General features: G+C 43.2%; 1 protein-coding gene across 1 annotated transcript in view; it reads right to left on the bottom strand.

The window, feature by feature from the left end:
• Nucleotides 1-2,256: 2,256 nt before the first annotated feature.
• Nucleotides 2,257-25,251, bottom strand: part of USP3 (ubiquitin specific peptidase 3) — an 89,629-nt gene continuing 66,634 nt past the window's right edge. The window contains 4 exon segments of the mRNA XM_028505803.2: nucleotides 2,257-5,524; nucleotides 8,237-8,304; nucleotides 8,460-8,573; nucleotides 9,672-9,790. Coding sequence (XP_028361604.1) covers nucleotides 5,359-5,524; nucleotides 8,237-8,304; nucleotides 8,460-8,573; nucleotides 9,672-9,790 — 467 coding nt within the window. The 3' untranslated portion in view covers nucleotides 2,257-5,358.

Below are 25,251 nucleotides of genomic sequence, written 5' to 3'. Positions count from 1 at the left end.
AGCTTTATCTTAAGTAGTTTATATTTGCAGTTTCTTCCATGAAGATGTCATGCTTTCAATTTTCTTGCTTTACCTTTTTCTAATGTGCCCTGCTGTATCTAGGCTATATTTCCCAAAATGTCAGGATGGGTGAGGTAGCTCTTCCTACAAAACTTCTTGAAACAATTTTAAGTTAAAGTACTTTAGTCTAAGCCTGCTTTTCAAGCCAGCCACACACCGTCCTCAGTAATGCCTTCAATTCCTCTTGGCAAGTTGCCTGCAAGTCTTATCCCTAAGTTCTCCCCTCCTGAAGGAACCGAGATTTCACGATACATGGATCTATTTCCTAAAGCTGCTTGCTTGAATCCCAAGCCTACCCTGGGTCCTACGGGGATTCCCCTGCTCTGAAGGCCTGGCTTTGTGTGCGGCTGGCGGGTGGGTGGGCTGGTTTGGGGGATGCTGCCAGTAGAGCAGCATCTGCCTGTGCAGGCGGGAGTGTTTCCCCTGCTGGACCAGCAAGCACCTCAGGGGTTACCTTTCTTCCTGCCTCCTTTTCATTGGAATTGAAAGGAATGGGAACACTTTGTTTCCAGTTGTGTAGAGTAACAGGGATGGAGGAACCATGCTGGACTCTCTTCAGAAGCTATGCCTGGGTTAGGCCTGGGGCCGCTTTGCCTCTAAGAGCCGAAGGCGGCTCAGGAAGGAAAGGGGCCGTTCTTGCTACCCCCGTGCTCCAGAAGGCCTGTCCAGGTGTCCTCTGGGCCTGGGTTACCCCAAGACTGCCAGGGGCGGGATGGACAGGGTGGCTTTTTTCAAAACGAATCAGCTAAAAAGCTAAAAGCTTTTCTCAAGAAAAGGGTGACTAGCTAGTATTTCAGAGTAATCATTTTAACTGTTCAAAATGGCAGCCGGAGCTCTTCTCTGGGCTCTGGTTGCACTCCACTCAGAAGGCTCGCCGCAGCAGCACGGTGGGCCTCGCAGAAAGCCTCGGCATCTCCACTTCCCCTCACAAGGCCTTTCCAAACCGGACTCTCAGAAGACTGACCCCTGGCTCAGTCCGCTTAAAAGGCAGAGCCGTGTGAGCGCACTGGCCCCTGCGAAGAGTCATCCTGGTTTGTCGTGGTTCCAGCCTGCACTCCCACAGCCCTACTGGACAGCAGAGCCCTGGCAGGGTGACCGTGTAGAGCCTGGACCCCTGCTACTCCTCTGGGTGGGCTTAAAGAAGTGTCCAGAATGCCGGGTGGGCCCATGTCGGCGGGGGGGGGGGGGGGGGGGGGGGGGCGGGGGGGGGGTGCACGCTGATGGCCACAGCACCGCCCCTTTGCACCTGTGCGGAGCCTGGCCCCTTGGCTGCAAAAACAGCAGCTGCAGTGCCTCTGACCAGCGCACAGCTGCAGAAGGGAACCTGTGATGCGGGATCAGCGGCGGCACAGGTGCTTGCTGCCCTGGCTGGGGGGCTCGGGCAGGGCCTTGTCCCTATGTACAGAAAAGGTTGAGGGCTTGATCCCTGGTCTGGGCGCAGACAGGAGGTGACCAATGTTTCTCTCTGTGTCCCTTCCTCTCTCAAAATCAATAAACGTATCCTTGGGTGAGATTTTAACACAGTGTTTGGGCTGCAGATACCTACCTCTTCAGGCTCATTTATTTTTTAATTTTTTCCTTTTTATTTAACTTACCGGGGCAACACTAGTTAACAAAATGGTGTTAGTTTCTGGTGTGTAGTTCCGTGATACATCATCTGTATCTGTGTGTTCACTGCTGCATGTAGTTTTTTAAAAGACTGATGGGAACAGGTAAGTAACAGGAAAACCATGGGTGTAGACACAGGGCGGTTTCTGATTTTTCTGTTTGCAGGGGACTTGGGGGCAGAGAGGTAGCATACAGGAGCTTACTGTAAAGCTTACTGTTACTTTTTAACAGCTCTCACCTGCCTGTTTCACTTTAAAAGAAGCCCAATATCCTTTGCTCAGAGCCCCAAACCTGGTTCCCTCAGGGTAGAGTCCAGCTGGGAGGGAAGTCAGCCGGCCTCGTTTTTATAAGGCCAGCTGGCACCAGGACAGATGGGGTGACTTCATTCCCAATGGCAGGCCCCAGAGGTCCTCTCGCCGCCACCACTCTGGCCCTCCAGGGCACTCCATCCAGGCCTCACATACCAGCAGCCCCGGATGGTGAGGGTTCTGCAGGAATTTACCTCCTGGTGACTGACAAGGCTCGAGCTTGAGGATGTTGTTGTTTAGTTGGCTCCACTGAAAGGTGTTCAGAAATAATAGTCAAAAGGAAAGAGACCAGACTTTTAATGATACTTCCCATAAATCAGTTCAGGCTGGTGAAACAGAAAAGGGTGTGATTACAACTTCAACGAAATCGGTCACTTGCACAATTAATCCTCTCGGCATCACACAGACTAGGCTCTAATGGCGAACGATTACATCACGGCACAACCAACACTTGCGGAGGGCAGGGCGGTCTGGAGCCCGCTGCACTCAGACCTGAGGGGAAGGGCTAAGCGGGCGAGGCCACACAGAGGCCCTGCACCACGGCCCGCCGCCCCGCCTGCCGCCGCCTCCGGGCCGCGCCTGGGACAGGCCCCGGCTGCGGAACAGACCTTGCTCCTGAGCTCTTCCAGGGCCCGAGGGGAGGCCCCTTCAGCAACAGAGGGGACATGAGAGCGTTTAGGGGGTGGTGGGGGGGTTGAAGGTGGGGTAAGTACATCTAAGTAGACTTATGTACACTAGACCGATGAGGGGAGGTTTGGCTTTAAGAAATAAATATGTCCCCGACCCCAGAAACCAAGCTGCTGAGTAGGTTCCACAGGTGAGATACACATTTAACATTCAACCAGGGCCAGTACACTTGACTGGTTTAATTCCATTACATTTGTCATCACTAGACACTGAGTAGAATACAGTGGATAAGCAAAGGTTTCTCCACCATGGAGAGAGATTTGTGTTGCCACAAACTGTTTCTGTCACCCACCCACGTGGGAGGACTTCTGAGAAAGTCTCCTTGTCCAAGGAGCCCGAGACCCGGCGTGAGGCCCTGCCTCGGCACAGGCGCTCCGAGCGAGAAGCCGCACGCGTGCCGGAGAAAGCGTGGCACGAGGGAAAAGCCCTGAAGAGCACAAAAAGGTCAGCTTTTAAAATAGGTGTGATAAGGCTACACAGTTAAGTTTTAAAATACAGTTAGGCACATTTACATCATGTGTTCAAGTGCACGATTCAAATGGATCCAATCACTTTCCAAAGAGCCTTCATGATATTCAGACATTTCTTCATAAGAAAAATCAAGCAATAAAAATACTACAAAAACTCGAAGAGGAGATGTGTTCATCTCTTAAGCCAGCAGAGTTGCCTGCCTGAGGACCACTTTCCCCAGCAAAGCCGTCCAGTCCGTGGGTAAGCTCCACCCGGCATAAAAAGACAGCTTTTCTCCACCACCATCAGCACTGCCCAAGGCTTTGTTGCTGAAGTTGTAACAGCTGCCCCTTCAGAGACTCACGATCTCAGCTTGCATGTTAGAAGTGACAGCTGTGTACCTTCCAAAGCAAAAAAGCCTTGATTCATAGGAGATACTTAGCAAGGTCACAGGAGTGGTGTTCACGTGTCAAATGTATTAGACCACACTGAGTGACGCAGTTTTTTGTCAATCAAAACCAGTCAAATTTGACAATTTCACATCATTCACACAGTATAATTTAACATAGTGAACCATGTTATTATTTTTTGTTGTTAATTATTTTAAATAAATGTTCCCCTCTTAATTATCTTCTAAATTGTAAGACCTAAACATGACAGTAGAGGTTTATTTTCTCTGGAGTGAAAATCAAGACCAGCACCGTCGGAGAAATCTATGTGTGGTGACGGAGACGTCTTAGATCTGTGCAGTACTCTGCCATGTGGCTGTCGAGTGCTTGAAATGTGTGGCTGAAGAACTAATTGAGTTCTTACATTTATTTGATTTTAATGAAATTTGTGGGTAGTGACCACCATGCTGGGTAGGACAAGGCTGGGCATGATTTAATTTTGCTCCTAGTAAAGTTAAAGTGTTAAAGTGGATGGGAGCTCCCTTCTCTCTGCTAGATGGGATGCTGCCCGATTCACGAACTGTTGAGTAAAGCCAATTAGATCTTTAAAAAAAAAAAACATAAGTGGTTAGCATTTGTGGTCTACTCTGAGAAAATACGGGACTTAATGTATGGGATTCTAGTTTCAAATTTCAATTTCAGTTAAATCTAAATAATGCTTTTACCTAGTTTTCTTGTAAACAATTTAAAAAACACACTACTAAGAAATAGAAACTACTATTTCAAAGGGAGAACATTTCATCTTGCCCTGCTATCAGGATAGGCCAGTGAGTTTGGAAAACCTTAGACAATAAAGATTCTCATTTCCTTCTGTAGAAGCAGGCCCCACAGTGTGACCTGAGGTGTAGGTGACGGTCAAAATAAACTCTGGGGGTCAGCATCTCCACCCTGAAAGGCCAAGCAGGGAATGAGACTAAAGTGGACACGCAGTTGCGCCCCGCGCTGCAGCGAGTGAGGGCGCCGGACGCCGATTGCAGAGAGCAGAGTAGCTGCGGCTGCCCCTCACCGGCGACACCTGCACCACACAGCTGAGTCACAGAATTTTTTAAACTCTACATGTGTTGGGTCTTCTTTGGACTTTCTGTAGTCCTATCTTCTCCATTAAAACCCACATAAAAAATACCTCAAGATCAAAAAAACCAACAGTAATTTTTGAATTTGCAGTACAGATACCACGGAACCAACAAATTTATTTAGTTAGTGCTGGTGAACAGCAGCCTTGAGAGATGCCAAGGGCATCGGTGGTTACCTGGTCTACTTAACAATGGTACCCCCCGTTATCTTTGACAAGCCGAAGGAAGGATTACTGAGTAGTCGCTGAAACCTCGTGGGGCACAAGTTACACACACACAAGATTCTTGATTCGGAGTCACCCGACCCCCCAGCACAGCTGTGAAAAGGCAGCAGGCAGCCGTGCTGTTCTTCATGATCGGGAACGCATCTTGCTTTCGGCATGTGAGAGTAACAGAGCGTTGATGTAAATGTGCCTCAAAGTGGGAACTGAAACATTAATATTAAAAAGTCAAATAGAACTAAGTTCTTGGAACTACATATAAAAACTGAATTATTACAACTAAAGCAGCAAATCAAAATATCTGCTGAGGTTTTCTGGTAGAACTAAAAAAAAAAAAATTAGTTGGTGCCCATGTTCAGTAAATCACTACCATTGACAAATAAAACTAAACCCAAAATAGGAAATTGAAAAGTGCACAATGAAATCAATCTCGGATCAAGTATTTACGGAACATTGGAAATGTTTGTCCGGTATAGTGACGAATAGCGATTTCAAGGAGGTATTAAAGTTTGTCCGAGCCAGCCTTGGCCTGGCGCTCCACATAGAAGAGGATGTAGGCCTTTGCCTTCACCACGGTGTCCTCATCAGTCAGTGTCACAGTGCTGTCGTTGAAATGGAACCAGCGACCTTCATGCTTTGCGTATGCTGTGTAATGTCCAGAACCGACTCTGTACGGAGCAAGTCAAAAGATTGAAGAAAATCACAGAAGGACCAGTGCAGCCGTATAATTTGTTAGACAATAAATTACAATCAGTATTGGAATAAATCCTAGAGAATTGTGGTTTAAGAGAGTTTATTGAGCTCACATGTTTATCTTCCTCAAAACCTACTGAAATGACAAGGAATATGTGGACGCTGGAAAACAGGGAAGAGTGCCATCAACAGACTAGCAACTGCCAGTTTTCTAGAACACGAAGGCATATTTGCGTGGTGCTGGGTGAAGGGAGAAACCAAACAGCTGAATAACTCTCACCCTAACAAGCGCAGGTCAAGGCTTATGGAAACATGAGCACCTGAGAACCAGGTTTCCCATCATTGTCTTGCTGGGGGAACCGACCTGAGGAAAGCAACCAGGCCCCAAGAACGTACCTTCCCCCCCGTTGGCCATGGAGGGCTCTTCTCTACGGGCAGGACCCACCCACTCTCGCTGGAGCCCCGGGGTCAGCCCCCCTGGGCAGGACAGCCTGCACATGTGACAGACACCTCCACAACCGCTAGAAAAACCCTCACCATTGACCAGCAACGATCAGCTTCATCATTTACTATGATTCTGAGTAGACAACCAAAAATCATCAGTCATGAGAGGAGAAAAATAGCATGAAAGAGAAGTGGTAGGAAAAACAGTCATTAACCACTGAGGTGAATGCAAAAAAACCCAGAACTTTAAAAATTTTAATTGGTACCAGTAGTTTCAAGAAGATACTGCAGCCATAAAACACAAATAGGCTGTAATGGAAGAGTTTTGAGAAAAGTGTGACCTCCACAATATAAAAATTCATGGAGGAGCTAATCTTCAATTTGGATACAGATGTAACCCAAATTGGTGATTTGGCAAAATAGGCCATAGCAGTCTTCAGGAGCACGAAATGGGAAACGTTAAAGAATAGCTAAAGTAAGTGAAAGACCTGGAAAATTCACTATACATTTAACAGGTATTCTGGAGGAAAGAATGGAGAATGGCATGGAACTTAAACATTTCTGTTAGCTGAAGACACCCAAGACACCAGACTAAGGTTATCCCTATCAACAATAGCAGGAATCTATCTGATGTTACTTCTTTTTAAAAAAAACTTTTTAATTATTAATCAGAGAGAATGGTATTGATTTGTTTTTCCACTTATTGATGGCACTCATTGGCTGATTCTTGTATGTGCCCTGACTGGGGATCAAACCTGCAACCTGGGCATATCAGGATGCTGATGATACTTCTTAAGTCCAAAGACAGAATCCTACAACCTTCCAAAGAGAAAAAACAGGTTGCCTAGAAAGCAGTGAGAGACTTGCAGTGGACTTGTTTATAACTCTCTGAACGGTGAGGTCGTGTAGCAATGGCCACAAAGTCCTAAGGGAAAGGATTTTCATTGTGGACAATGGCTTGCCCGAGTTTGAAGGTAAAACAGCCATTCTCAAACAGACCAGAAATCAGAAAGTACAAGCTTTGAGGGAGAAAATAAGAATTATTCAATAAACATAAAGTGTATTTTTAAAGTGCAGGACATGAAGTTAGTTTTAAATAACTTTCCATTTCCTCCTCATCAGTCGGTGAAGGGGGGTACCTTGAGTGAAAAGAACACCCAGGACTCTGTGAACAGCAGATCAGGTTCCGAATGCAGGGCCCAGAGGAACCACGCTCCATTCCATATTTATGCACCTTCTCGGCACACTTCACAACATCCTCGCAGGAACAGTCTTTCACACCAAAACTGAAGGAAAATTCTACTTTGCTCACTTTAATGTATATCTGAATCCATTTTTTAGGGAGTTTGGGGAGAATTTTCAAGAGTGGTGCAAAATTGCAATTATACCTCGGACAACGGTTTGATCTCCAAAATATATAAAGAAGTCACACAACTCCACTCCAGGAAGGCAAACAACCCAATTAAAAAATGGGCAAAAGACCTGAACAGACACTTCTCCAAGGAGGACATTCAGAGGGTCCAGAAACATATGAAAGGATGTTCATCATCAGAGAGATGCAAATTAAAACCACAATGATATACCACTTCACACTGGTGAGAATGGCCATCATAAACAAATCAACAAACAAGTGTTGGAGAGGATGTGGAAAAAAGGGAACCCTAGCACGCTGTTGGTGGGAATGCAGACTGGTGCAGCCACTGTGGAAAGCAGTATGGAATTCCCTCAGAAAACTAAAAATGGAACTGACATTTGACCCAGTGATTCCACTGCTGGGATTATACACTGAGAACCCTGAATCACCAATTCAAAAGAACCTATGCACCCCAATGTTCATAGCATCATAATTCACAAAAGCCAAGTGCTGGAAGCAACCTAAGTGCCCATCAGTAAACGAGTGGGTCAAAAAACTGTGGTACATTTACACAATGGAATACTATGCAGCAGAGAGAAAGGAGGAACTCCTACCTTCGCAACAGCATGGATGGAACTGGAGAGCATTATGCTAAGTGAAATAAGCCAGGCAGTGAAAGACAAATACCACATGATCTCACCTGTAAGTGGAACCTAATCAACAAAACAAACAAGCAAGCAAAATATAACCAGAGACACCGAAAGTAAGAACAAACTGACAGTAACCAGATGGGAGGTGGGAAGGGATAATGGGGGGAAGGGGAGAAGAGGTGTCAAGGAACGTGTATGAAGGACACATGGACAAAACCAAGGGTGGGGTGCACACTCACCCGGAGCCGTGGTGCACCACCACGGCAGCGAGGTCGTACAGGCAGTTCTCCGGGCCGCTGTTCTCCGGCTACAGAACAGGGGAGAGGGGCCCAGGGCTGGGTTAGGAGCAGCGGTCAATGGCATCGGTACCTCCCACCTCAGTGACCTCTGTTACCCTGTGTCTGAAGACAAAATTTTACTGAGGAACCACCTTTTCGCCCCGCTAACGAAGGGTCACCTTACCTCTAGTAAGTAGCATTTCATGTCGAGGCCTCTCAGTGGAAACTCTACATACGTGTCAACTTTGTTTCTTAAATATGCTGTCCAATGAAATCTTTTCAAATGTAAGCATAGCACCTGGATCAGAAGTAAGGACGAAGATTGTAAATAAACACCTAATTTACCTTTCAGTCAAAATTAACTACTTGGTTAACTGTCTCAAATATTTTAGGTGGCTTATCAGTTTTTCTCCTGGTCCTTGATACTGCTTTCTTCTGCTCGTATGTTATTGTGAAGTTATGATTCGTAATAATGGAATCTATATTTGGTGTTAGTTCTTCTGGCAAAGGGCTCCTAAAACACTTAGAATTTCCTGTGATGAGAATGATAAAGGTGTCTTTTGATATGTTAATGCGGTGATAGGGGAACCCCAGCTCAGGATGAGGGTCCCACCTCCTCGGTCTTGGTCTCGGAGAGGGGAGAGAGGAGAGGGGAGAGGGAGTGGAAGTGGGATCAACTGCCAGTGGCCTGGGTTATGCAGCGGTGCCTGTGGAACGAGGCCTTCATAAACCCCGAGAGGACAGCACTGGGAGAGCTCCATGTGCCACCATGCTGGGCACCCAGCTCCACAACAACAAGATCCTTTATTTGGGACCTTTATCTGGTTGTTGATTTGTATCCTTTAATATCTGTGGTAATAAATCAGTAATCTAGTGAGTAAATGGGTTTCCTCAGTTGTGTGAACTTCATTAGCAAATTAAGGGAACCCAAGGGGGGGCTTGGAAATCTCTAATTTACGGCCAGTCACAACAACAGGGGTCTGCAGTCCAAAGAGGGGGCCTAGATAGCCTCCAGTGTGAAGCTCAGAAACATCGTAACAATCTGGGCTTCTGACTGGCATCTGAAGGGGCGGGTGGTCTTGTGGGCTTGACCCTTAACCTGTGGCATCGGATGTCACTTCTGGATCGTGTCAGAACCGAGCTGAAGTGCAGGGCACCCAGCTGGTGTGGGAGGATTGCGTGGTGGTGGCGTGGGGCACCTCTCCCCCCACACACTGGACATTGTGGTCGGGACACACTTAGGTCTGCATTATCAAAAGGTTTATTAAGCTTTTCCTGAAAACACTGGAGACCAATACAGAAGAGATTACATCCGGTTACAAAAATAATTTGCTTTCCATCAGCCATGAGCACTTTTCCCTTGAAATTGCATTATAATTTGAAACTCAACACTTACCTTGGGTAATTTTTGAATCCAAAACTTTTTAGTGGACTTTTGTTTCTTTTTGCATTTGTGGCACATGTATAACTCCGTCTCATCAAGTTCTTCTAAGTCGGTAAAACTGCGAAGACAATCTGAAACCAAATTGGTTTGGCAACGTTAGCACGGGCGCCTTTACCAGAGGCGGTGTTCTGTGGAAAATGAGGCTGGCCTCTGAAGCTGGACACTTGGACTCGAATCTTGGCTTTACTAGCTGTGTGTGACCAGGGGAAAGTCAGCCTTTTGCAGTTATAAAGTGAGGATAATGGTGGTATTAGCAACACCTACTTTGAAGAACTGCTGCAAGGAGACCAATAACGCGTATGAAGTGCCTGGTAGTGATCACCTGGTAGTGATCAGGTAATGACAGGTGGAACTATTTTTTTCAGATGGCATTATTGTTGGGTTTTCTGTCATTAATGAAAGAATTAGTCTGGATAATTCTGATAAAAGTATTGCCTTAATGAAATCAAAGTTCAAGCAATAGTTTTCTCTCAAAGCTCATAAAAAAGTCAGATTTCGAGTGAACGTTTTCATAGCCATGACTTACTAGAAGAGAAACGTGGATTACAGTGTAGAGGGCTGCCTTACCGACCTTCCCAATGTACGTTCAGCAAGCCCTCCGCTCCGGACCCTGCCTGCAGCCCTCGGACAGACCACGTGTGTGTGCGCGCAAGGGTCTGTGTGCTCTGCGCCTTGGTGAACGGTGGCTCCTAGCCATGTCCAGCCATTGGTTTTGTGAGCCAAGTTCGACTGGAACAGAGCCACACCCGTCCCTGTGCATACTGTCTGAGGCCGCTGTGACGCACAACAGCAGGGCTGAGTCGTTGGGACGAGGGCCTTTACATGCTGTAAAGCCTAAAATATTTTTGCATCTGGCCACTTAGGGAAAAGTTCGCTGACTCCTGATGCAGTCAGGCATCTATTCAGAAGTCAGTATAAAATGTATGCATCATTCTGTAGAGAATTAATAACACAGTATTCTTTGTAGAAAAACATGAATGCCTTTGTGCCCACCACTCAGTTAAAGGAATGGATTCTCCAGGACTTGGGGAGCCAGGGTTTGTGTGCGTGGCGTCCCTTAGAGACGTGCAGGGGAGGCCCGTGGGCCATGTGCAGGAGCTTCCTGTGTGCCTCTTCCAGATCACAAGCCCTCTCTCCCCCTAGAAGTAGCCAGTGCCAACTTCTGTGTTAATCACTTCTTTGCTTATCTTTATAGACCACACATATGTGTCTGTACAAGATACTGTTCAGTTTGAAAAGCTGGGTAGCATGCACAAATGTAGCTACAAAAGGAGAAGCAACACCGTCTCTGTGCTCCAAGGTTTGGCCAGCCTTGGCTTCCAGGACAGAGGGAAGGCAGAGCCCCTTCTGGGGGAGTTAGGGGCCAAGGTCTAGCAGGTACAGGAGTGGCCAGGGGACCCGTGCATTCTTTTTTAATTGAGGTACAATCGACATATAATGTTAGTTTCAGGAGTACAACATAATGATTTGAAAATTGTGTATGTTGAAAAATAATTACCTCAGTAAGTCTAGTGAACGTCCATCACCATACATAGCTACAAAATCTTTGTGTTTAGAACTTTTAAGATCTATTACTAACTCTCAAATATGCAATATAGTATTATTAACTACAGTCACCATGCTGTACATTTTATCCCCGAGCCTTACTTATTTTATAACTGCAGGTGGGTGCCTTTCAACCCCCTTCACTCACTTCACCCTGCCTCTGGCAACCACCGATCTATTCTCTCCATTTATGAACTGGGGCATTTGTGGGGGGGTTTGTAGATCCCACATATAAGTGAGACCAGATGGTATAGTACAGTAGTTGGCCTTCTCTATCTCACTCATTTCCTGAAGCATAACACCCTCAAGGTTCACCCCTGCTGTCACAAATGGCAAGGCTTCCTTTTTATGGCTGAATAATATTCCTGTGTGTGTGTGTGTGTGTGACATTTTCTTAACCCACCTGCCCACTGGTGGACACGTAGGTGGTTTCCATGTCTTGGCTACTGTAAACAGTGCTGCAGTGAACATGGGGGGTGTAGGTATCTTTTCAAATTAGTGTTTTCATCTTCTAGTAATCCCGAAAGGGAACTGCTGGATCATATGATAGTTCTATTTTTAATTTTTTGAGGAACCTCCACACTGTTTTCCATGGTGACTGCACCAATTTACATTCCCACCAGCAGTGCCCAAGGGTTCCCTTTCTCCACATTCTCACCAGCACTTATTTCTTTTCTTTTTGATAACAGCCATTCTAACGGGTGTGAGGTTATAGCTCACTGTGGTTTTGATTTGCATTTCCCTGATGACTAATGATGCTGACCACCTTTTCACGTACCTACTGTTGGTCACTGGATATCTTCTTTGGGAAGATGTCTCTTCAGATCCTCTACCCATTTTTCAATCAGATTGTTTGTGGGTCTTGGGTTGGTTGTTTTTGGGGTTTTTTTTTGTTTTTTTTGCTATTGAATTATGTGAGTTCTTTATGTATTTTGGATATTAACCCCTTATCAGATATGTGATTTGCAAATATTTTTCCCACTCAGTAGGTTGCCTTTTCATTATGTTGATAATCTTGTTTGCTGTACAGAAGCTTTTTAAGGTGCTGTGGTCTCACTTGTTTACTACCCATGCTTTCTTCTGGGAGTTTTATGGTTCCAGGTCTTACATCTGAATCCCCAATGCACTTGAGTTAATTTTGCTGTATGGAATAAGATAATGGTCCAGTTACATTCTTTTGCATGTGGCTGTCCAGTTTTCTCATCATCCTTTATTAAAGAGACTGTCCTTTCCCCATTATATTATTGGCTCCTTTGTCATAAATTGTCCATACATGTGTTTATTTCTGGGCTCTTTATGTATTTTTTTAAAATAGCTTTTGTTTTCTTTTTTTTTAATCTTAAAATCCTTTTTTTTTTCTTTTAAGATTTTATTTATTTATTTTTAGAGAGGGAAGGGAGGGTCGGGGGGGGGAGAGAGGGAGGGAGGGAGAGAGAGAGAGAGAGAGAGAGAGAGAAACATTCAATGTGCAGTTGCTGAGGGTTCTGACCTGCAACCCAGGAATGTACCCTGGCTGGGGAATCGAACCTGGGACACTTTGGTTCCCAGCATGCGCTCAATCCACTGAGCTACGCCAGCCAGGGCTGGGCTCTTTATTTTGTTCCATTGATTATGTGTCTGTTTTTGTGCCAATACCATACTGTTTTGATTACTATAACTTCATGGTGTAGTTTCAAACCAGGCAGCAAGATACCTCCAGCTTTGTTTTTCTTTCTCAAGGTTGCCTTAGCAATTTGGAGTCTTTTGTGGTTCTATACAAATTTTAGGAGTATTTTAATATTCTCTGAAAAATGCCATTAGATTTTTTTGACAGGGGTGGCATTGAATCTGTGGATTTCTTTGAGTAGTATGGACATTACAATATTTATTCTAACAATCCATAAGCACAGAATATCTTTCCATTTATTTGTGTCTGCAATTTTGGGGGAAGAAAAAATATTTATTATTTTTTAAAGTTCTTTATAGTATTTTTTCATTACCATCTATCCCCCTTATACCCTCTCCACCTGCCATGCAACCTCCCCCCACCGAACTATCTTCAGTTTCCTCCATTAAGGTCACAGCTTCTAGTGTGCAGGTCTTTCACTGTGTTGGTTAAATTTATTCCTATGTATTTATTCTTTTTAATGAATTGTAACTAGGATTATTTTCTTGTTTCTCTTTCTGGTAGTTTCTTAGTACATAGAAATGCACCAGTATTTGTACATTGATTTTGTCTTCTGCAAACTGTACTGAATTCATTATTAGTTCTAACAGATTTTGGAGGGGGAAGTCTCTAAGATGCACTATATATATATATATAATATCATGTCATCTGCAAATAGTAACAGATTTACTTCTGTTGGGTGCCGTTTACCTCTTTTTCTTGCCTAATTGGCTAGGACTTCCAATACCATTTAATGAAAGTGGCCGGAGTAGACATCTGTCTTCCTCATCTTAAAGGAAAAACTTTCAGTTCTTCACTGCTGAGTATGTTTGTGGGGGCTTGTCATATGTGGCCCCTGTACACACTTTGTTGAGAGTTTTTTAAAATCATAAATGGATACTGAATTTTGTCAAATGGTTTTTCTGTACCTACTGGTATCATATGATTTTTATGCTTTATTTTGTTAATGTGGTGTATCGCACTGTTTGGAATTGTGGATACTGAACCATCCTTGCATCCCCAAAATAAATCCCAGCTGATCATAGTTATGATCCTTTTAAGGTATTATTGAATTTGGTTTGCTAATATTTTGTTTAGGACTTGTGCGTCCATATTCATCGAAGACACTGGCCTGTAATGTTCTTTTTCTTGAAGAGTTCCTTCTTGCTTTGGGTATCAAGGTAATGATGTTCTTGTAAAATTAGTTTGGAGCTGTTTCCTTCTTTTCTATCTTGTGTGAGAGTTTGAGGGACATTGGTATTAATTCCCCTTGAATGTTTGGTAGATTCATTGTGAAGCCATCTGCTCCTTGAGTTTTGTTTGTTGGGTTTTCAATTTCTGATTCAGTCCCTTACTAGTAATTGTTCTGTTCCGATATTCTGTTTCTTCATGATTCAGTCATGGTAGGTTGTATGTTTCTAGAGATTTATCCATTTCTTCTAGGTTATCAGTCTGTTGGCATAATTGTTCTTAAGAGCTGGTCACGATCTTTGTATTTCTGTGGTATCCATTGTAATGTTTTTCACTTCTGGTTACTTTAGTCTCTCTTTTTTTTTGGTGAGTCTACTTTAAGCTTTATCTTTTTAAAGAACGGCCCTAGGGTCAATGATCGTGGTAAGTTTGAGTTTCTATCATTTTTTCGGGTTGATTTTTGTTCCTTCCTGCTAATACTTGGGCTTATGTCTTTTTTCTAGTATTAAGGGATAAAGTTAGGTTGAGATTTTTCGGTGTGTGAAGTAAATTGAAAGAGATCTCTCTGAGTATCCTTTAGAACTGCTTTTGCCAATGCCACAAGTTTTGGCATTTTGTACTTACATTTTCATTTCTCTAAGGTATTTTTTATTTTTCTTTTGATTCTTCTTGACCCACTGTTCTTCAGTAGCATGCTGTTTAATCTCTACATTCCTGTGAATTTTCCAGTGTCCTTCCTGTAATTGCTTTCTAGTTTCATACAGTTGTGGTTAGAAATGATGGTTTCAGTCTTCTTAAGTTCATTGGCTGTTTTGTGGCCTAACATATGATCTACCCTAAGGAATGTTCCACGTGTGCTTGAGAAGAATGTTTTATTGCTTCTGAATGGAATGTCTGTTGTATATATGTATATAAAGTCCATTTGGTCTAATGAGTCATTTAAGGTAGATGTTTATTTATGAATTTTTTGTCTGGATGATCTATCCATGATCTAAGTGGGGTATTAAGATCCCCTTTGCCCTGGCTGGCGTAGCTCAGTGGATTGAGCATGGGCTGGGAACCAAAGTGTCCCAGGTTCGATTCCCAGCCAGGGTACATTCCTGGGTTGCAGGTCATAACCCCCAGCAACCGCACATTGATGTTTCTCTCTCTCTCTTCCTCCCTCCCTTCCCTCTCTAAAAATAAATATAAAATCTAAAAAAAAAAGTGTTCATTCTTTAAAAAAGAAAAAAATCCCCTTCTATGGCATTTATCTCTCTTTCTCCCTTCAGGTCTGTTAATATTTGCTTTATATATTTAGATGTCCCTGCGCTGGGCATGCATTTACAGTATCCTCTTATTGGACTGACTCCTTTAGCATCATACAAGGAAGTGGTGGTGCCAAAAAGACTTGGAATTTATTTATAAAAAAACTGTATTCTTACATGTTTAAACTCCAGTCACCATCAAAGTACTCTCCATTTGGTGCAATACACCACCGAGACAATTTTTACCACTGCTCAAAACAGTTTTTAAACTTGTCGATTTTGATACCTTTTAGTGCTTCTGCCATTTTTTGTTTCATTTCTTCCACATCGGCAAAATGTTTCCTTTTGAGGACTTTTTTAATCCAGGAAAACAAAACAAAAAAGTTGCTCAGGGTGAGATCAGGTGAATAGGGAGGGTGGGACACGGGGTCATGCCATTTTTGGTCAAAAACTGCTGAACACTGAGCATGGTATGGGCAGGTAGCTCATAAATCACTCATGAAAATGTGTTAAAAGTCTTCAAAAAAAAATTCACTGAAACCAAACACAGCCTCTGACAACAACGCCAGCTGGTGCACTTATGCAGATGAGTTCCTAGAACACTCACCTGTACTACAAGGGGCCTGCCCTTTAGAAGGTAATTCCAGTTTTTTTGGAGGGGTCCCCCCTTGTATAATGCCCATCTTTGGGAACAGAGAAACAAAGTCTCTTATTACATGCGGTCTTTTTGTTTTAAAGTCTGTTTAGTCTGATATAAGTACAGATACCCCACCTTTCTTTTGGTGTCCATCTGCCTGGAATATCTTTCCATCCCCTCATTTTCTAGGCTCTGTGTGTCCCTTCAGCTGAAGCAAGTCTCTTGCAGGCAGCATATAGATGGGTCGTTTTTAAAAATCCATTCAGCCACTGTGTCTTTTGATTGGAGTATTTAGTCCATTTGTATTTGAATTAATTATTGATAAGTATGTACTAAATACCATTTTGTTCATTGTTTTCTGGCTGTTTTGTAGCTCCTCACTGTTTTTTTTTTTCTCTTGCTCTCTTATTTGCGGTTTGATGACTTTTCTTAGATTCCATCCTCATTATCTCTGTATCTGTTATAGGTTTTGCTTTCTGGTTACCATGAAACTTACATATAGCAATTTATATTTACAACAGTCTCTTTTAAGATGATAACTTAGGTTTGAATGTATTCTAAAACTCTACATTTTTACTCCCCCACCCACGTTTTATGTTATGTTTATATTATGTTTCACATAATATTTTACATCTTTTTATCTTGTGTACTCCTTAGGTAATTATGGTTGCTATACCTATTTTTACTACTTTTTAATAAAGATTTTGTTTATTTCTAGACAGAGAGGAAGGGAGGGAAAAAGAGAGTGAGAAACAGCGACATGAGAGAGAACATCCATCAGTTGCCTCTCACTTGCACCCTGACTGGGGACTGAACCCAGATCCTAAGCATGTGCCCGGCCAGGGAATCGAACTTCGCTTTGCAGGATGATGTCCAACCAACTGAGCCACACTGTCAGGGCTATTTTTACTTCTTTTGTCATTTAACCTCATAAGAACTTATTACCTTTACTATATATTTACCTTTACCTATGAGATTATACTTTTATATGTTTTCTTGTTAGTTAGTACTCTTTCTTTTCAGCTTAAGGAAGCCCCTTGTAACATTACTTTTAAGGCTAGTTTAGTGGTGGTGAACCCCTTTAGCTTTCACTTGTCTGGAAGACTATCTCTACTTCAATTCTGTATTATATATAACTTGAGTGGAGTACTCTTAGTTTTGGGGTTTTTTTCTTCCTATACTTTGAGTATATTGTGCCCCTCCCTTTTGGCCTGCAAATTTTCTGCTGAAAAATCTGACAGTCCCTATGGGGATTCCCATGTACATAAGTTGTTTTTCTCTTGCTGCTTTTAAGAGTCTCTCCTTGTCATTAACTTTTGACATTTTAAGTACAATGTGTCTCAGTGTGGGTCTCTTTGAGTTCATCTTCTTTGGAATTCTCTGGGATTCCTGGGTCTGGATATGTTTCTTCAGGTTAAGGAAGTTTTCAGCCGTTATTTCTTCAAATAAGTTTTCTGGGACCACTATAATGTAAATGTTAGCCCACATGATGGCGTTTCATAGTCCCTTAAGCTATCTTCACTTTTTAAATCAGGGTATTTATCGGCCTGTGATTTTCGTCAGGCCATTCTTTTTATTGTTCTACCCTGACTTTGTGCATCCCTGTGCCTCCCTGAGCTTACTAATACTTCTGGGTCATCGTGTCCGCTGTGGAGCCCCTCCAATGCATTCACTCTTCAGTTCAGTTACTGCAGTCTCCAGCTCTGTGGCTTACATTTGGTACTCTCTTATAGTTTCTGTCTCTTTGTTTTCCCACTGTGTTCATCCATTCTCCCAATATGGGTGAGCATTTTTCTGACCATTACTCTGAACTCTTTAAAAGGTAAATTACTTATCTTTGTTTCATTAAGGTTTTTTCTGAGGTATTTTTTTCCCCTGAGGTGTTTTTTTCCCCCCTCGTTTGGAACATGTTCCTCTGTTCATTTTGCTTGACTCTCTCTGTTGCTTTCTAAGCATTAGATGAAACAGGCACCTCTCCCATTCTTGAAGGGAGTGGCCTCATGTAGGAGGTGAACCTTAACATTTAACGCTGCCCTAGTTCTCAGTTGTCTCTCAAAACAACCTGCGATTGTCCAAGCAGCCTGTTTTATTTTAATAACTCCCAGTAGCTGACAGTGTGCCAAGCGTGTCAGTGCCCCAAAAGGGGAGGATCTCTACTGACCACTAGATTCAGTCTGAAGAGAAGGCAGACTCTCAGGCAGCAGCTTTTCAAGAGTGCAAAAACATACACAGTCCCCTGGGACCGTAGGCACAGCCCTGCTGGCCGTCAGAGCCAGGTGATCTGGAGGTGTCCCCAGTAGCTGAAAAAATGGAATTCCATCTGAGTATACAAGCTCCCTTCTGGAAGTTACCGGCAAGCTGTTGCAGGTGAGGGGAGCACGAAGATGGTGTACCCCAGGCTACACTCCCTGAGGGCACCTAAGTAGGCCCCTAGATGTGTGCATCAAACCTGAAGCCTGCCCCTCAGGCCAAAGGCCAAGCACACACAAATAGGCCTCTCTTAAAGAAAGGCTGGGGCAAAGGGGGAGCATTTCAGTCTGAGATCTGTGCAGTGCCAGAGGCAGTAGCCTTCCAAGAACTATCGCACTGTAAGAGACCAGTAGGGCCCAGGAATGCAGGTCCCCCTGGGCAGCAGCTGCAAAATCCGGGGCACCAGACATGTGTAAGAGCTCTCCTCCAAGAGAGTGGTGCTCTGGAGCACAGAAGAGGGGAAGCAGGAAGATAGCGCCTACCCTTTGAGGTCTTAGGAAGGATTATAGTCAGGCCTTAGATGTGTGTTTAATTAGAAGCCTGCCCTTCAGGCTGTAGCTATGAAGATAAACTAATAAGCTGCTTTTCATAGAAAGAGCTCCTAAGTCTGCTGCCTTTTGTTGTGCCCTGAGGGTGGCAGCTGTTTAAGAATGTTCTCTCTCAGTTACAGTGCTGTGGGACCTGCGGGTGGAATCCCCGCTGACCCAGGACAGGCCATGGAGAGTTGTCCTCTGGCAGCAGCCACCAACACCAGGGTACCAGTCATGCAATATCTCCTCTCTGCAGACACTCGCACTCTAGAGGATGGCAGAGGGAGAGCATGGAGATGGCACCTGCCAGCCTCCATCCCCGGAGCAGCCCCACCCTCAAGCAACTGCTGTAGATTAGCAATTGAGCCTCCTTCACACAAAGCCTTCGGCTTTTCCCTCATCAGCCTCTGTGCTAGGCCCTGGGGTGGTAAGTCTGCAGGAGCCCTTTAAAAGCCATTTCTCAGTTCACTACCTGTGGCCTCCTGAGTTGGGGGCTCATCTCTCAGGTGCAAATGTTAAAAACTGCAGTGCCCGACATGGGGTTCAGACCCTTCAGTCCTCAGGAAGAAGCTGTGGGTTTTAGGTCCCTCCCAACTGTGGGTCACCATGCCAGGGGTGGAAGGGATTTTGTCTCAGCCTCTCCTACCCACTTCAGTTGTAGTTTCCTTCTCACTTGCCTGATGTGCAGGAGTTGCTCAGCTAGTGTTGTTTTTTTTTTTCCAGAGGAAATTTTTCTATATTTCACTATGGATTCAGTGCGTACTTGGGAGGTGAGCTCAGGGTCTTTCTACCTCACCACCTTGCACGGAACCGTCTCTGCCACACACCTTTGCAATGTCCTTGCTCCCTGATCGCAGCACCTGGAATGTGCATCCCACCTGTCTGCCCTCAACTCAGTGTCGTTCTCACTTTTTTTTGAGGCTTTCCCACCGTTCATTGAGCAGTGACTCCTCTTTCTTCAACTCTGTCCTGACAGAGCTGATAAATGCAACACTGCTCACCAGCTTTTTCATATCAAGGATGGCAGGCTCCTAGGAAAGGGTATGCACGCTTTGACCTTGTGCAGAGGGGGGCAAAAGTAGGTTTACAGTTGTGAGTACATGAAACACAGAACTTGTTCTTTTTTGTAAGAGTCATAACCTGCATGTCTTTTCCACACAAACAACTATAAACCTACTGTCGCCCACCCTGTATTTCCTGAAGCACATCTCATACCCTCAGTGGTGCTGTCCTCGGGGGCCTCCCAAGTTCCACACTTCTAGCTGTGAAGAGCACGGACTACACTGTGATATGACTGGCTGGTGTTTCAGATCCCTTTACTGATCACTGTGGTGCTTGTGAGTTCTACAGCTGAAATCACGGGAACTTTCATCATCAAGTATTTGTTACATCATGTAAAAAGCTGCGGCCTTGGGCCAGGGTTGGTGAGGATTAGATGCAGGATAGAAAAATAGAATTTTCCATATTTAAAAATGAGCAGAAAAACACTCAATAAACTAGGAAAAGAAGGCGACTTCTTCAACATGATAAAGACCATATAAGGAAATCCCAAAGCAAATATCATATTTGTGGTCAAAGGATGAAAAACCTTTTCCCCTTTTCCCCTAAGATCGGGACCGAGACAAGGGTGCCTCTTTCCCCACTTCTGTTCAACACAGTATTGGAAGTTTTAGCCAGAGTGATTAGACACAAAAAAGAAATAAAAAGCATCCAAATTGAAAAAGAAAAAAGTAAAATTATCTCTTCAGATTACATGAGTTTTATGTAGAAAACCCTAAAAATTAAAGAACAAAGCCCTGTTAATATTAGAATAAATGAATTTGGCACAGTTGCAGGATATAAAGTCAACACACAATCACTGTTTTTATAAACTAACAATGAACAATCCAAAAAAAGGAAATTAAAATAATTCTGTTTACAATAGCATCAAAAATAATAAATTCTCACTGATACATTTAACCAAGCAAAAGACTGGTCCACTGAAAACCACTGAAGAAATCTGTGAGAACCAATGCATGGAGAGACATCCCGTGTTGTGCGATGGGAGCCTTACTGTTACCATGACAACACCACCCACAGCAACCCACAGATTCCATGCAATCGCTATCAAAATCTCAATGGCACTTTTTTTGTAGACTTAGAAAAAGCCCATTATAAAATTCATACAGCATCTCAGAGAATCTTACCTAGCCATAATAACCTTGAAAAGAACAAATCTGCAGGACTGACAACACTTTCTAATTTCAAAACTCACTATAAATATAAAGTTACAGTAATCAAAACAGTGTGGTGCTGGAATACAGTCAGGCACATAGATCAGTGAACTAGAACAGAGAGCCTATAAATAAACCCTTAAATATATAGTCCACTGATTATTGACAAGAGCAACAGGCCCATGCAAAAGGCAAAGGACAGTGTTTTCAACAAATGGTGCTGGGAAAACGGGATATTCACACACAAAAGAGTGAAGTTGGACCCTTACCTAATACCATACATAACAATTAACTCAAAATGGATCAAAGACCTAAACATAAGGCATAAAACTCTTAGAGAAGATACACAATTTGCCAACACATGAGAAAAGATACTCAACTTTATTAATCATTAGGAAATGCATATCAAAACCACCATGAGATACCACTTTACACTCATTATGACGGTGATAATTTTTAAAACACAAAAAATGGAAAATAACATGTTATCCAGAACATGGAGAAATTAGAACCCTCATGCATTGCTGGTGAGAATGTAAAATGGTGCAGCCGCCATGGAAAACAGTTTGATGGTTCCTCAAAAAGTCAAACACAGAATTACCCTGTGATCCAGCAATTCCCCTCCTAGGTCTATACCCAAAAGAACCGAAAGCTGGGAGTCCAACAGGTATCTGCACATTTGTGTTCATAACAGCACTATTCACAATAGCTAAATGGCGGAAGCACCCGGCCCTGCATCACCCCACTCCTTTTCTGCAAAGGAAGCCCCCCTCTCCAGTGACCTTCTGGTTTCCAGCTTCTTCCCAACTCAAAGGAGGTTCTTTTCACCTTCCCCCAGACATGTTCCTCCTTTGTGTTTTCCTTCCTTCTACTTTTCTGAGAGGCTAAAACATACAGGGTGACCACAAAGTGCTCCCACAGGCAATTCACACACAAGATAGTCCAGTCTCCCCCTTTTCATGCGAGGCCATGCAATAAACTGAAATGGAATGAAGCCCCATTAGATGGCTCACAAACAAGCAATACAAGCAGAGCACAGATTTCCGAACACTCAATTTAAAAAGTGGTGGCCCAGCTGCCTCTAGAAGCTCTCTTTCTGTTTTCACACCTCTCTGCAGCTGCGACAAGGCCCCACAGCTGCCACTGTACCCCAGACAGCGAGGCAGCCCCACTGTCTCAGCGGCATCAGGCCAGAGGACTGGTGTGCCCGTGGGTGGCCGCCAGGGAGTTATAGTAGAGAAGGAACATTAGACTCCCTAGCTGAACTCGTTGAGGATGACCAGTCATCTCCACCTGGGGTTTTTTAAGCTTCTTAAGCTCTCCTGAAAACCTAATGCCCATTTGTAATGGTTTCTATAAGTTTGAAACAAACAGGTTTTTTCCTCAAAAGTTGCAACTGCTGCCCTTTTATAAAACAGCTTTTAGATCAGTTTTTTAAAAAAAATATCCTTCACCATGTATTTTTGGACATATAAGGAAAATATGTTTATTTTCCTCTTTGCACTCTTTTTTTAATTGTCCCCAAATGTCCTTGTTTGCAGTAAGGACAACCATTATGGAAACACATCTGCACACGTATTTAAGAGGCAGACCGCCTGGATACAGCATATCCTTGACATTCACGGATGTGACAATTGCCATTTTCAACATTTGAAAAGTCTGACCCTGGAATGCACTACAGTTTAATGTTTTACAGCAGCACAGATGTGAATTTCACCTCCAAGCTCATACTTGGACGTGAAGGAATCACGTGGCCAGTGAATAATCTCTAGCAGGGACCGGCTCTCAAATCTCAGCAAAGCTTTGTTGTTCTCTACTGGCCTTCACACCTCTCACTAACGATCTCAAGAATTGGCTTAAATTTTTCACTTGTATTTCATGAGGGGGAATAAATATGCCACTGGGGTCTTTGGAATGCCTATGATTCTCAGGGTTTCAGGGCGTGTACCCCATAAGAGCCAGTCTTCTACATGCACGAACTGCTGATGGCAGTCCCATGGAGAGCAGGGAGCGAAGGCAATCGCTGAGTTACTAGATCACCTTTATGTATTAAGTAAATTTAATTTAGCAAAGCAGCAATTGCAAGTATGTATAAATGAGTCCATGTTTTTTACTCCTTCAAATACCTAATTATAAAGGTGACACAACAGGTTAAAGATTCAAACATAAAGACCTAGAACACATAAGCCACAGATCCTTTTCTTCCTGAATCCCATCCCCCTAAGGTAATCACTGTTAACAGACAGTGAGTGCTGCTCAGGAAGTGAATGAACATAGGAATTCTTTAGTCATACACAAATAGATTAATTCTATATACATACTTCCATGGATAGTGTTTTGCTCTACACTATTTTGTATTTACCTTTCTGTGGCCCGGCTATTCACCAACTTCAGCTTTCTTAATTGCTACAAAGTATAATTTACTGAACCAATGCCCTACTATTGGGCGTATAAATTATTTCTGATTTTTTGCAAGTACCAGAGAATGCCTCAATGAATATCTTTTACATATGTTACTGTCCACATTTGCAAGTGAAATTACTTTGTCTAAGGAAAGCCTTTTAAAAAATGATGGTCGCCCTGGCCAGTATGGTACAGTTAGTTGGAGCACAGTCCTGCAAACCGAAAGGGTCGCAGGTTCAATTCTAGATCAGGATAGATGCCTCGATTGCAGGTTTGGTCCTGGTGGGGGCATGTTCGAGAGGCAATAGATCAGTGTTTCTCACCCTCTTTCTCCCTCCCTCCCTCTCTCTCTAAAATCAATGGGCATGTCCTCAGCTGAGGATAAAAAATAAATAAAATTTTTAAAAATGGTGATCACTACTCTCCAAAAACAACTGCACCAATTTCTACTCCTAACACCAATATGTGCCCACTTTCCAAAACTTTACTAACAAAGGATATAATCAGATGATTTTATCTTTATCATTCTGACAAACTTTGCTTTACTTACACTTTCTGAATGTGAGACATTTTTCAGTGTTAAATTGACCATTTGCATTTTTCTTTGTTCATATACTTTGTCCAAGTACTTGTTTTCATGTGTTTATTACAAATATTTGTTTTTTAGTTTATCATCTCCTTTTGCCATTTTTCTTGTTTGTAGTACCAACCAACCACCTGAGCTCTGTCACACCCTCTCCTCCTGGATGGTCTCAGAAGGAAGGCTGGCACTAACTGCATTCTGGGACAGGCGGTCCGGGTGAAGGGCCACAGAAAACGGTAAGAACCGTGTGTGTGAGCGATTCGTGAATGTGGGCGCACCGCGAGAAGGACGGAAAAGAACCCTGAACAAACCAGTGGTTTGTAGGGCTTCCAGCCAGAGATCAGGGGGGATTCGCTGGGTTTTGTTAAATATTAGGAAGTATTTTTCAAATAAATATCCACATATTTATATCAAGGAAAACTATTTTTTACTAATGTCAACCTTAACCACTGTTCTGATGAAATCAATCCAATTTAGATTTAATTATATAGTTTTAAGGCTAATTCCTTAATAATTGATTCTCACTGATCTTCCTCTAGCTAATCAAATAATGTTTATTTTATGGTTAAGTTTGGCCTATAGTCATATGCTGTAAATATAAAGAGAAAATGAGCTGACATTTGATATGAAGTATATTTGATATTTATCTCAAATAGGCCAAAAACAGTTGTGGATAAAAAGCACTGCAGGCATATATTTTAGGGAAAAGTGGAGTGGGCGGGGCTTCCTTAAATTTTCCCTGTACTCCTGCTCAAAGACACGACACTGTGGGTAGTCAGAGCAGACTGAAAGCGTCTATACTGTGCAGAGTCGGCTGGCTCTTGTTTCTTAGAGTAGTCCAGTGTCTGATGGGCACCTCCTGAGAGACTCCAGAAACAACCTGAGCAACGGTTCCATGAGCAATACCTTCACGGCTCCTCTTTTAACAAGCCAGACGCTGCGCAGTGCACCCTTGACCCAGGGAAGACTGCCCCGCCCCCAACGGTTACATCTTTATCATGAAGTTTGATTCTAGGGCAGCATTGCCCAGAATTTTTCTGCAATAATGGAAAAGTCCTGCATCAGTACTGCCCGTACAGCAGCCACCAGCCACGTGGTACTGAAACACTTGAAATACGGCTAATGCAGGTGAACAAACTGAAAATTTTAAATTTTATTTTAACTAAATTTTAATAGTCACATATGACTGTGTTGCATACATGAGAGTGCAGTTTTCAACTAATAGAATCTTTTTTTAAAGAAAAAATATCTACCTACCTACCTACCTATGATCTATCTATAATTATGA

This window comes from Phyllostomus discolor, chromosome 1, assembly GCF_004126475.2.
Source record: "Phyllostomus discolor isolate MPI-MPIP mPhyDis1 chromosome 1, mPhyDis1.pri.v3, whole genome shotgun sequence".
Lineage (NCBI taxonomy): Eukaryota > Metazoa > Chordata > Mammalia > Chiroptera > Phyllostomidae > Phyllostomus > Phyllostomus discolor.
The sequence above is the reverse complement of the archived record's forward strand: the minus strand, read 5'-3'. Positions and strand labels throughout refer to the sequence as shown.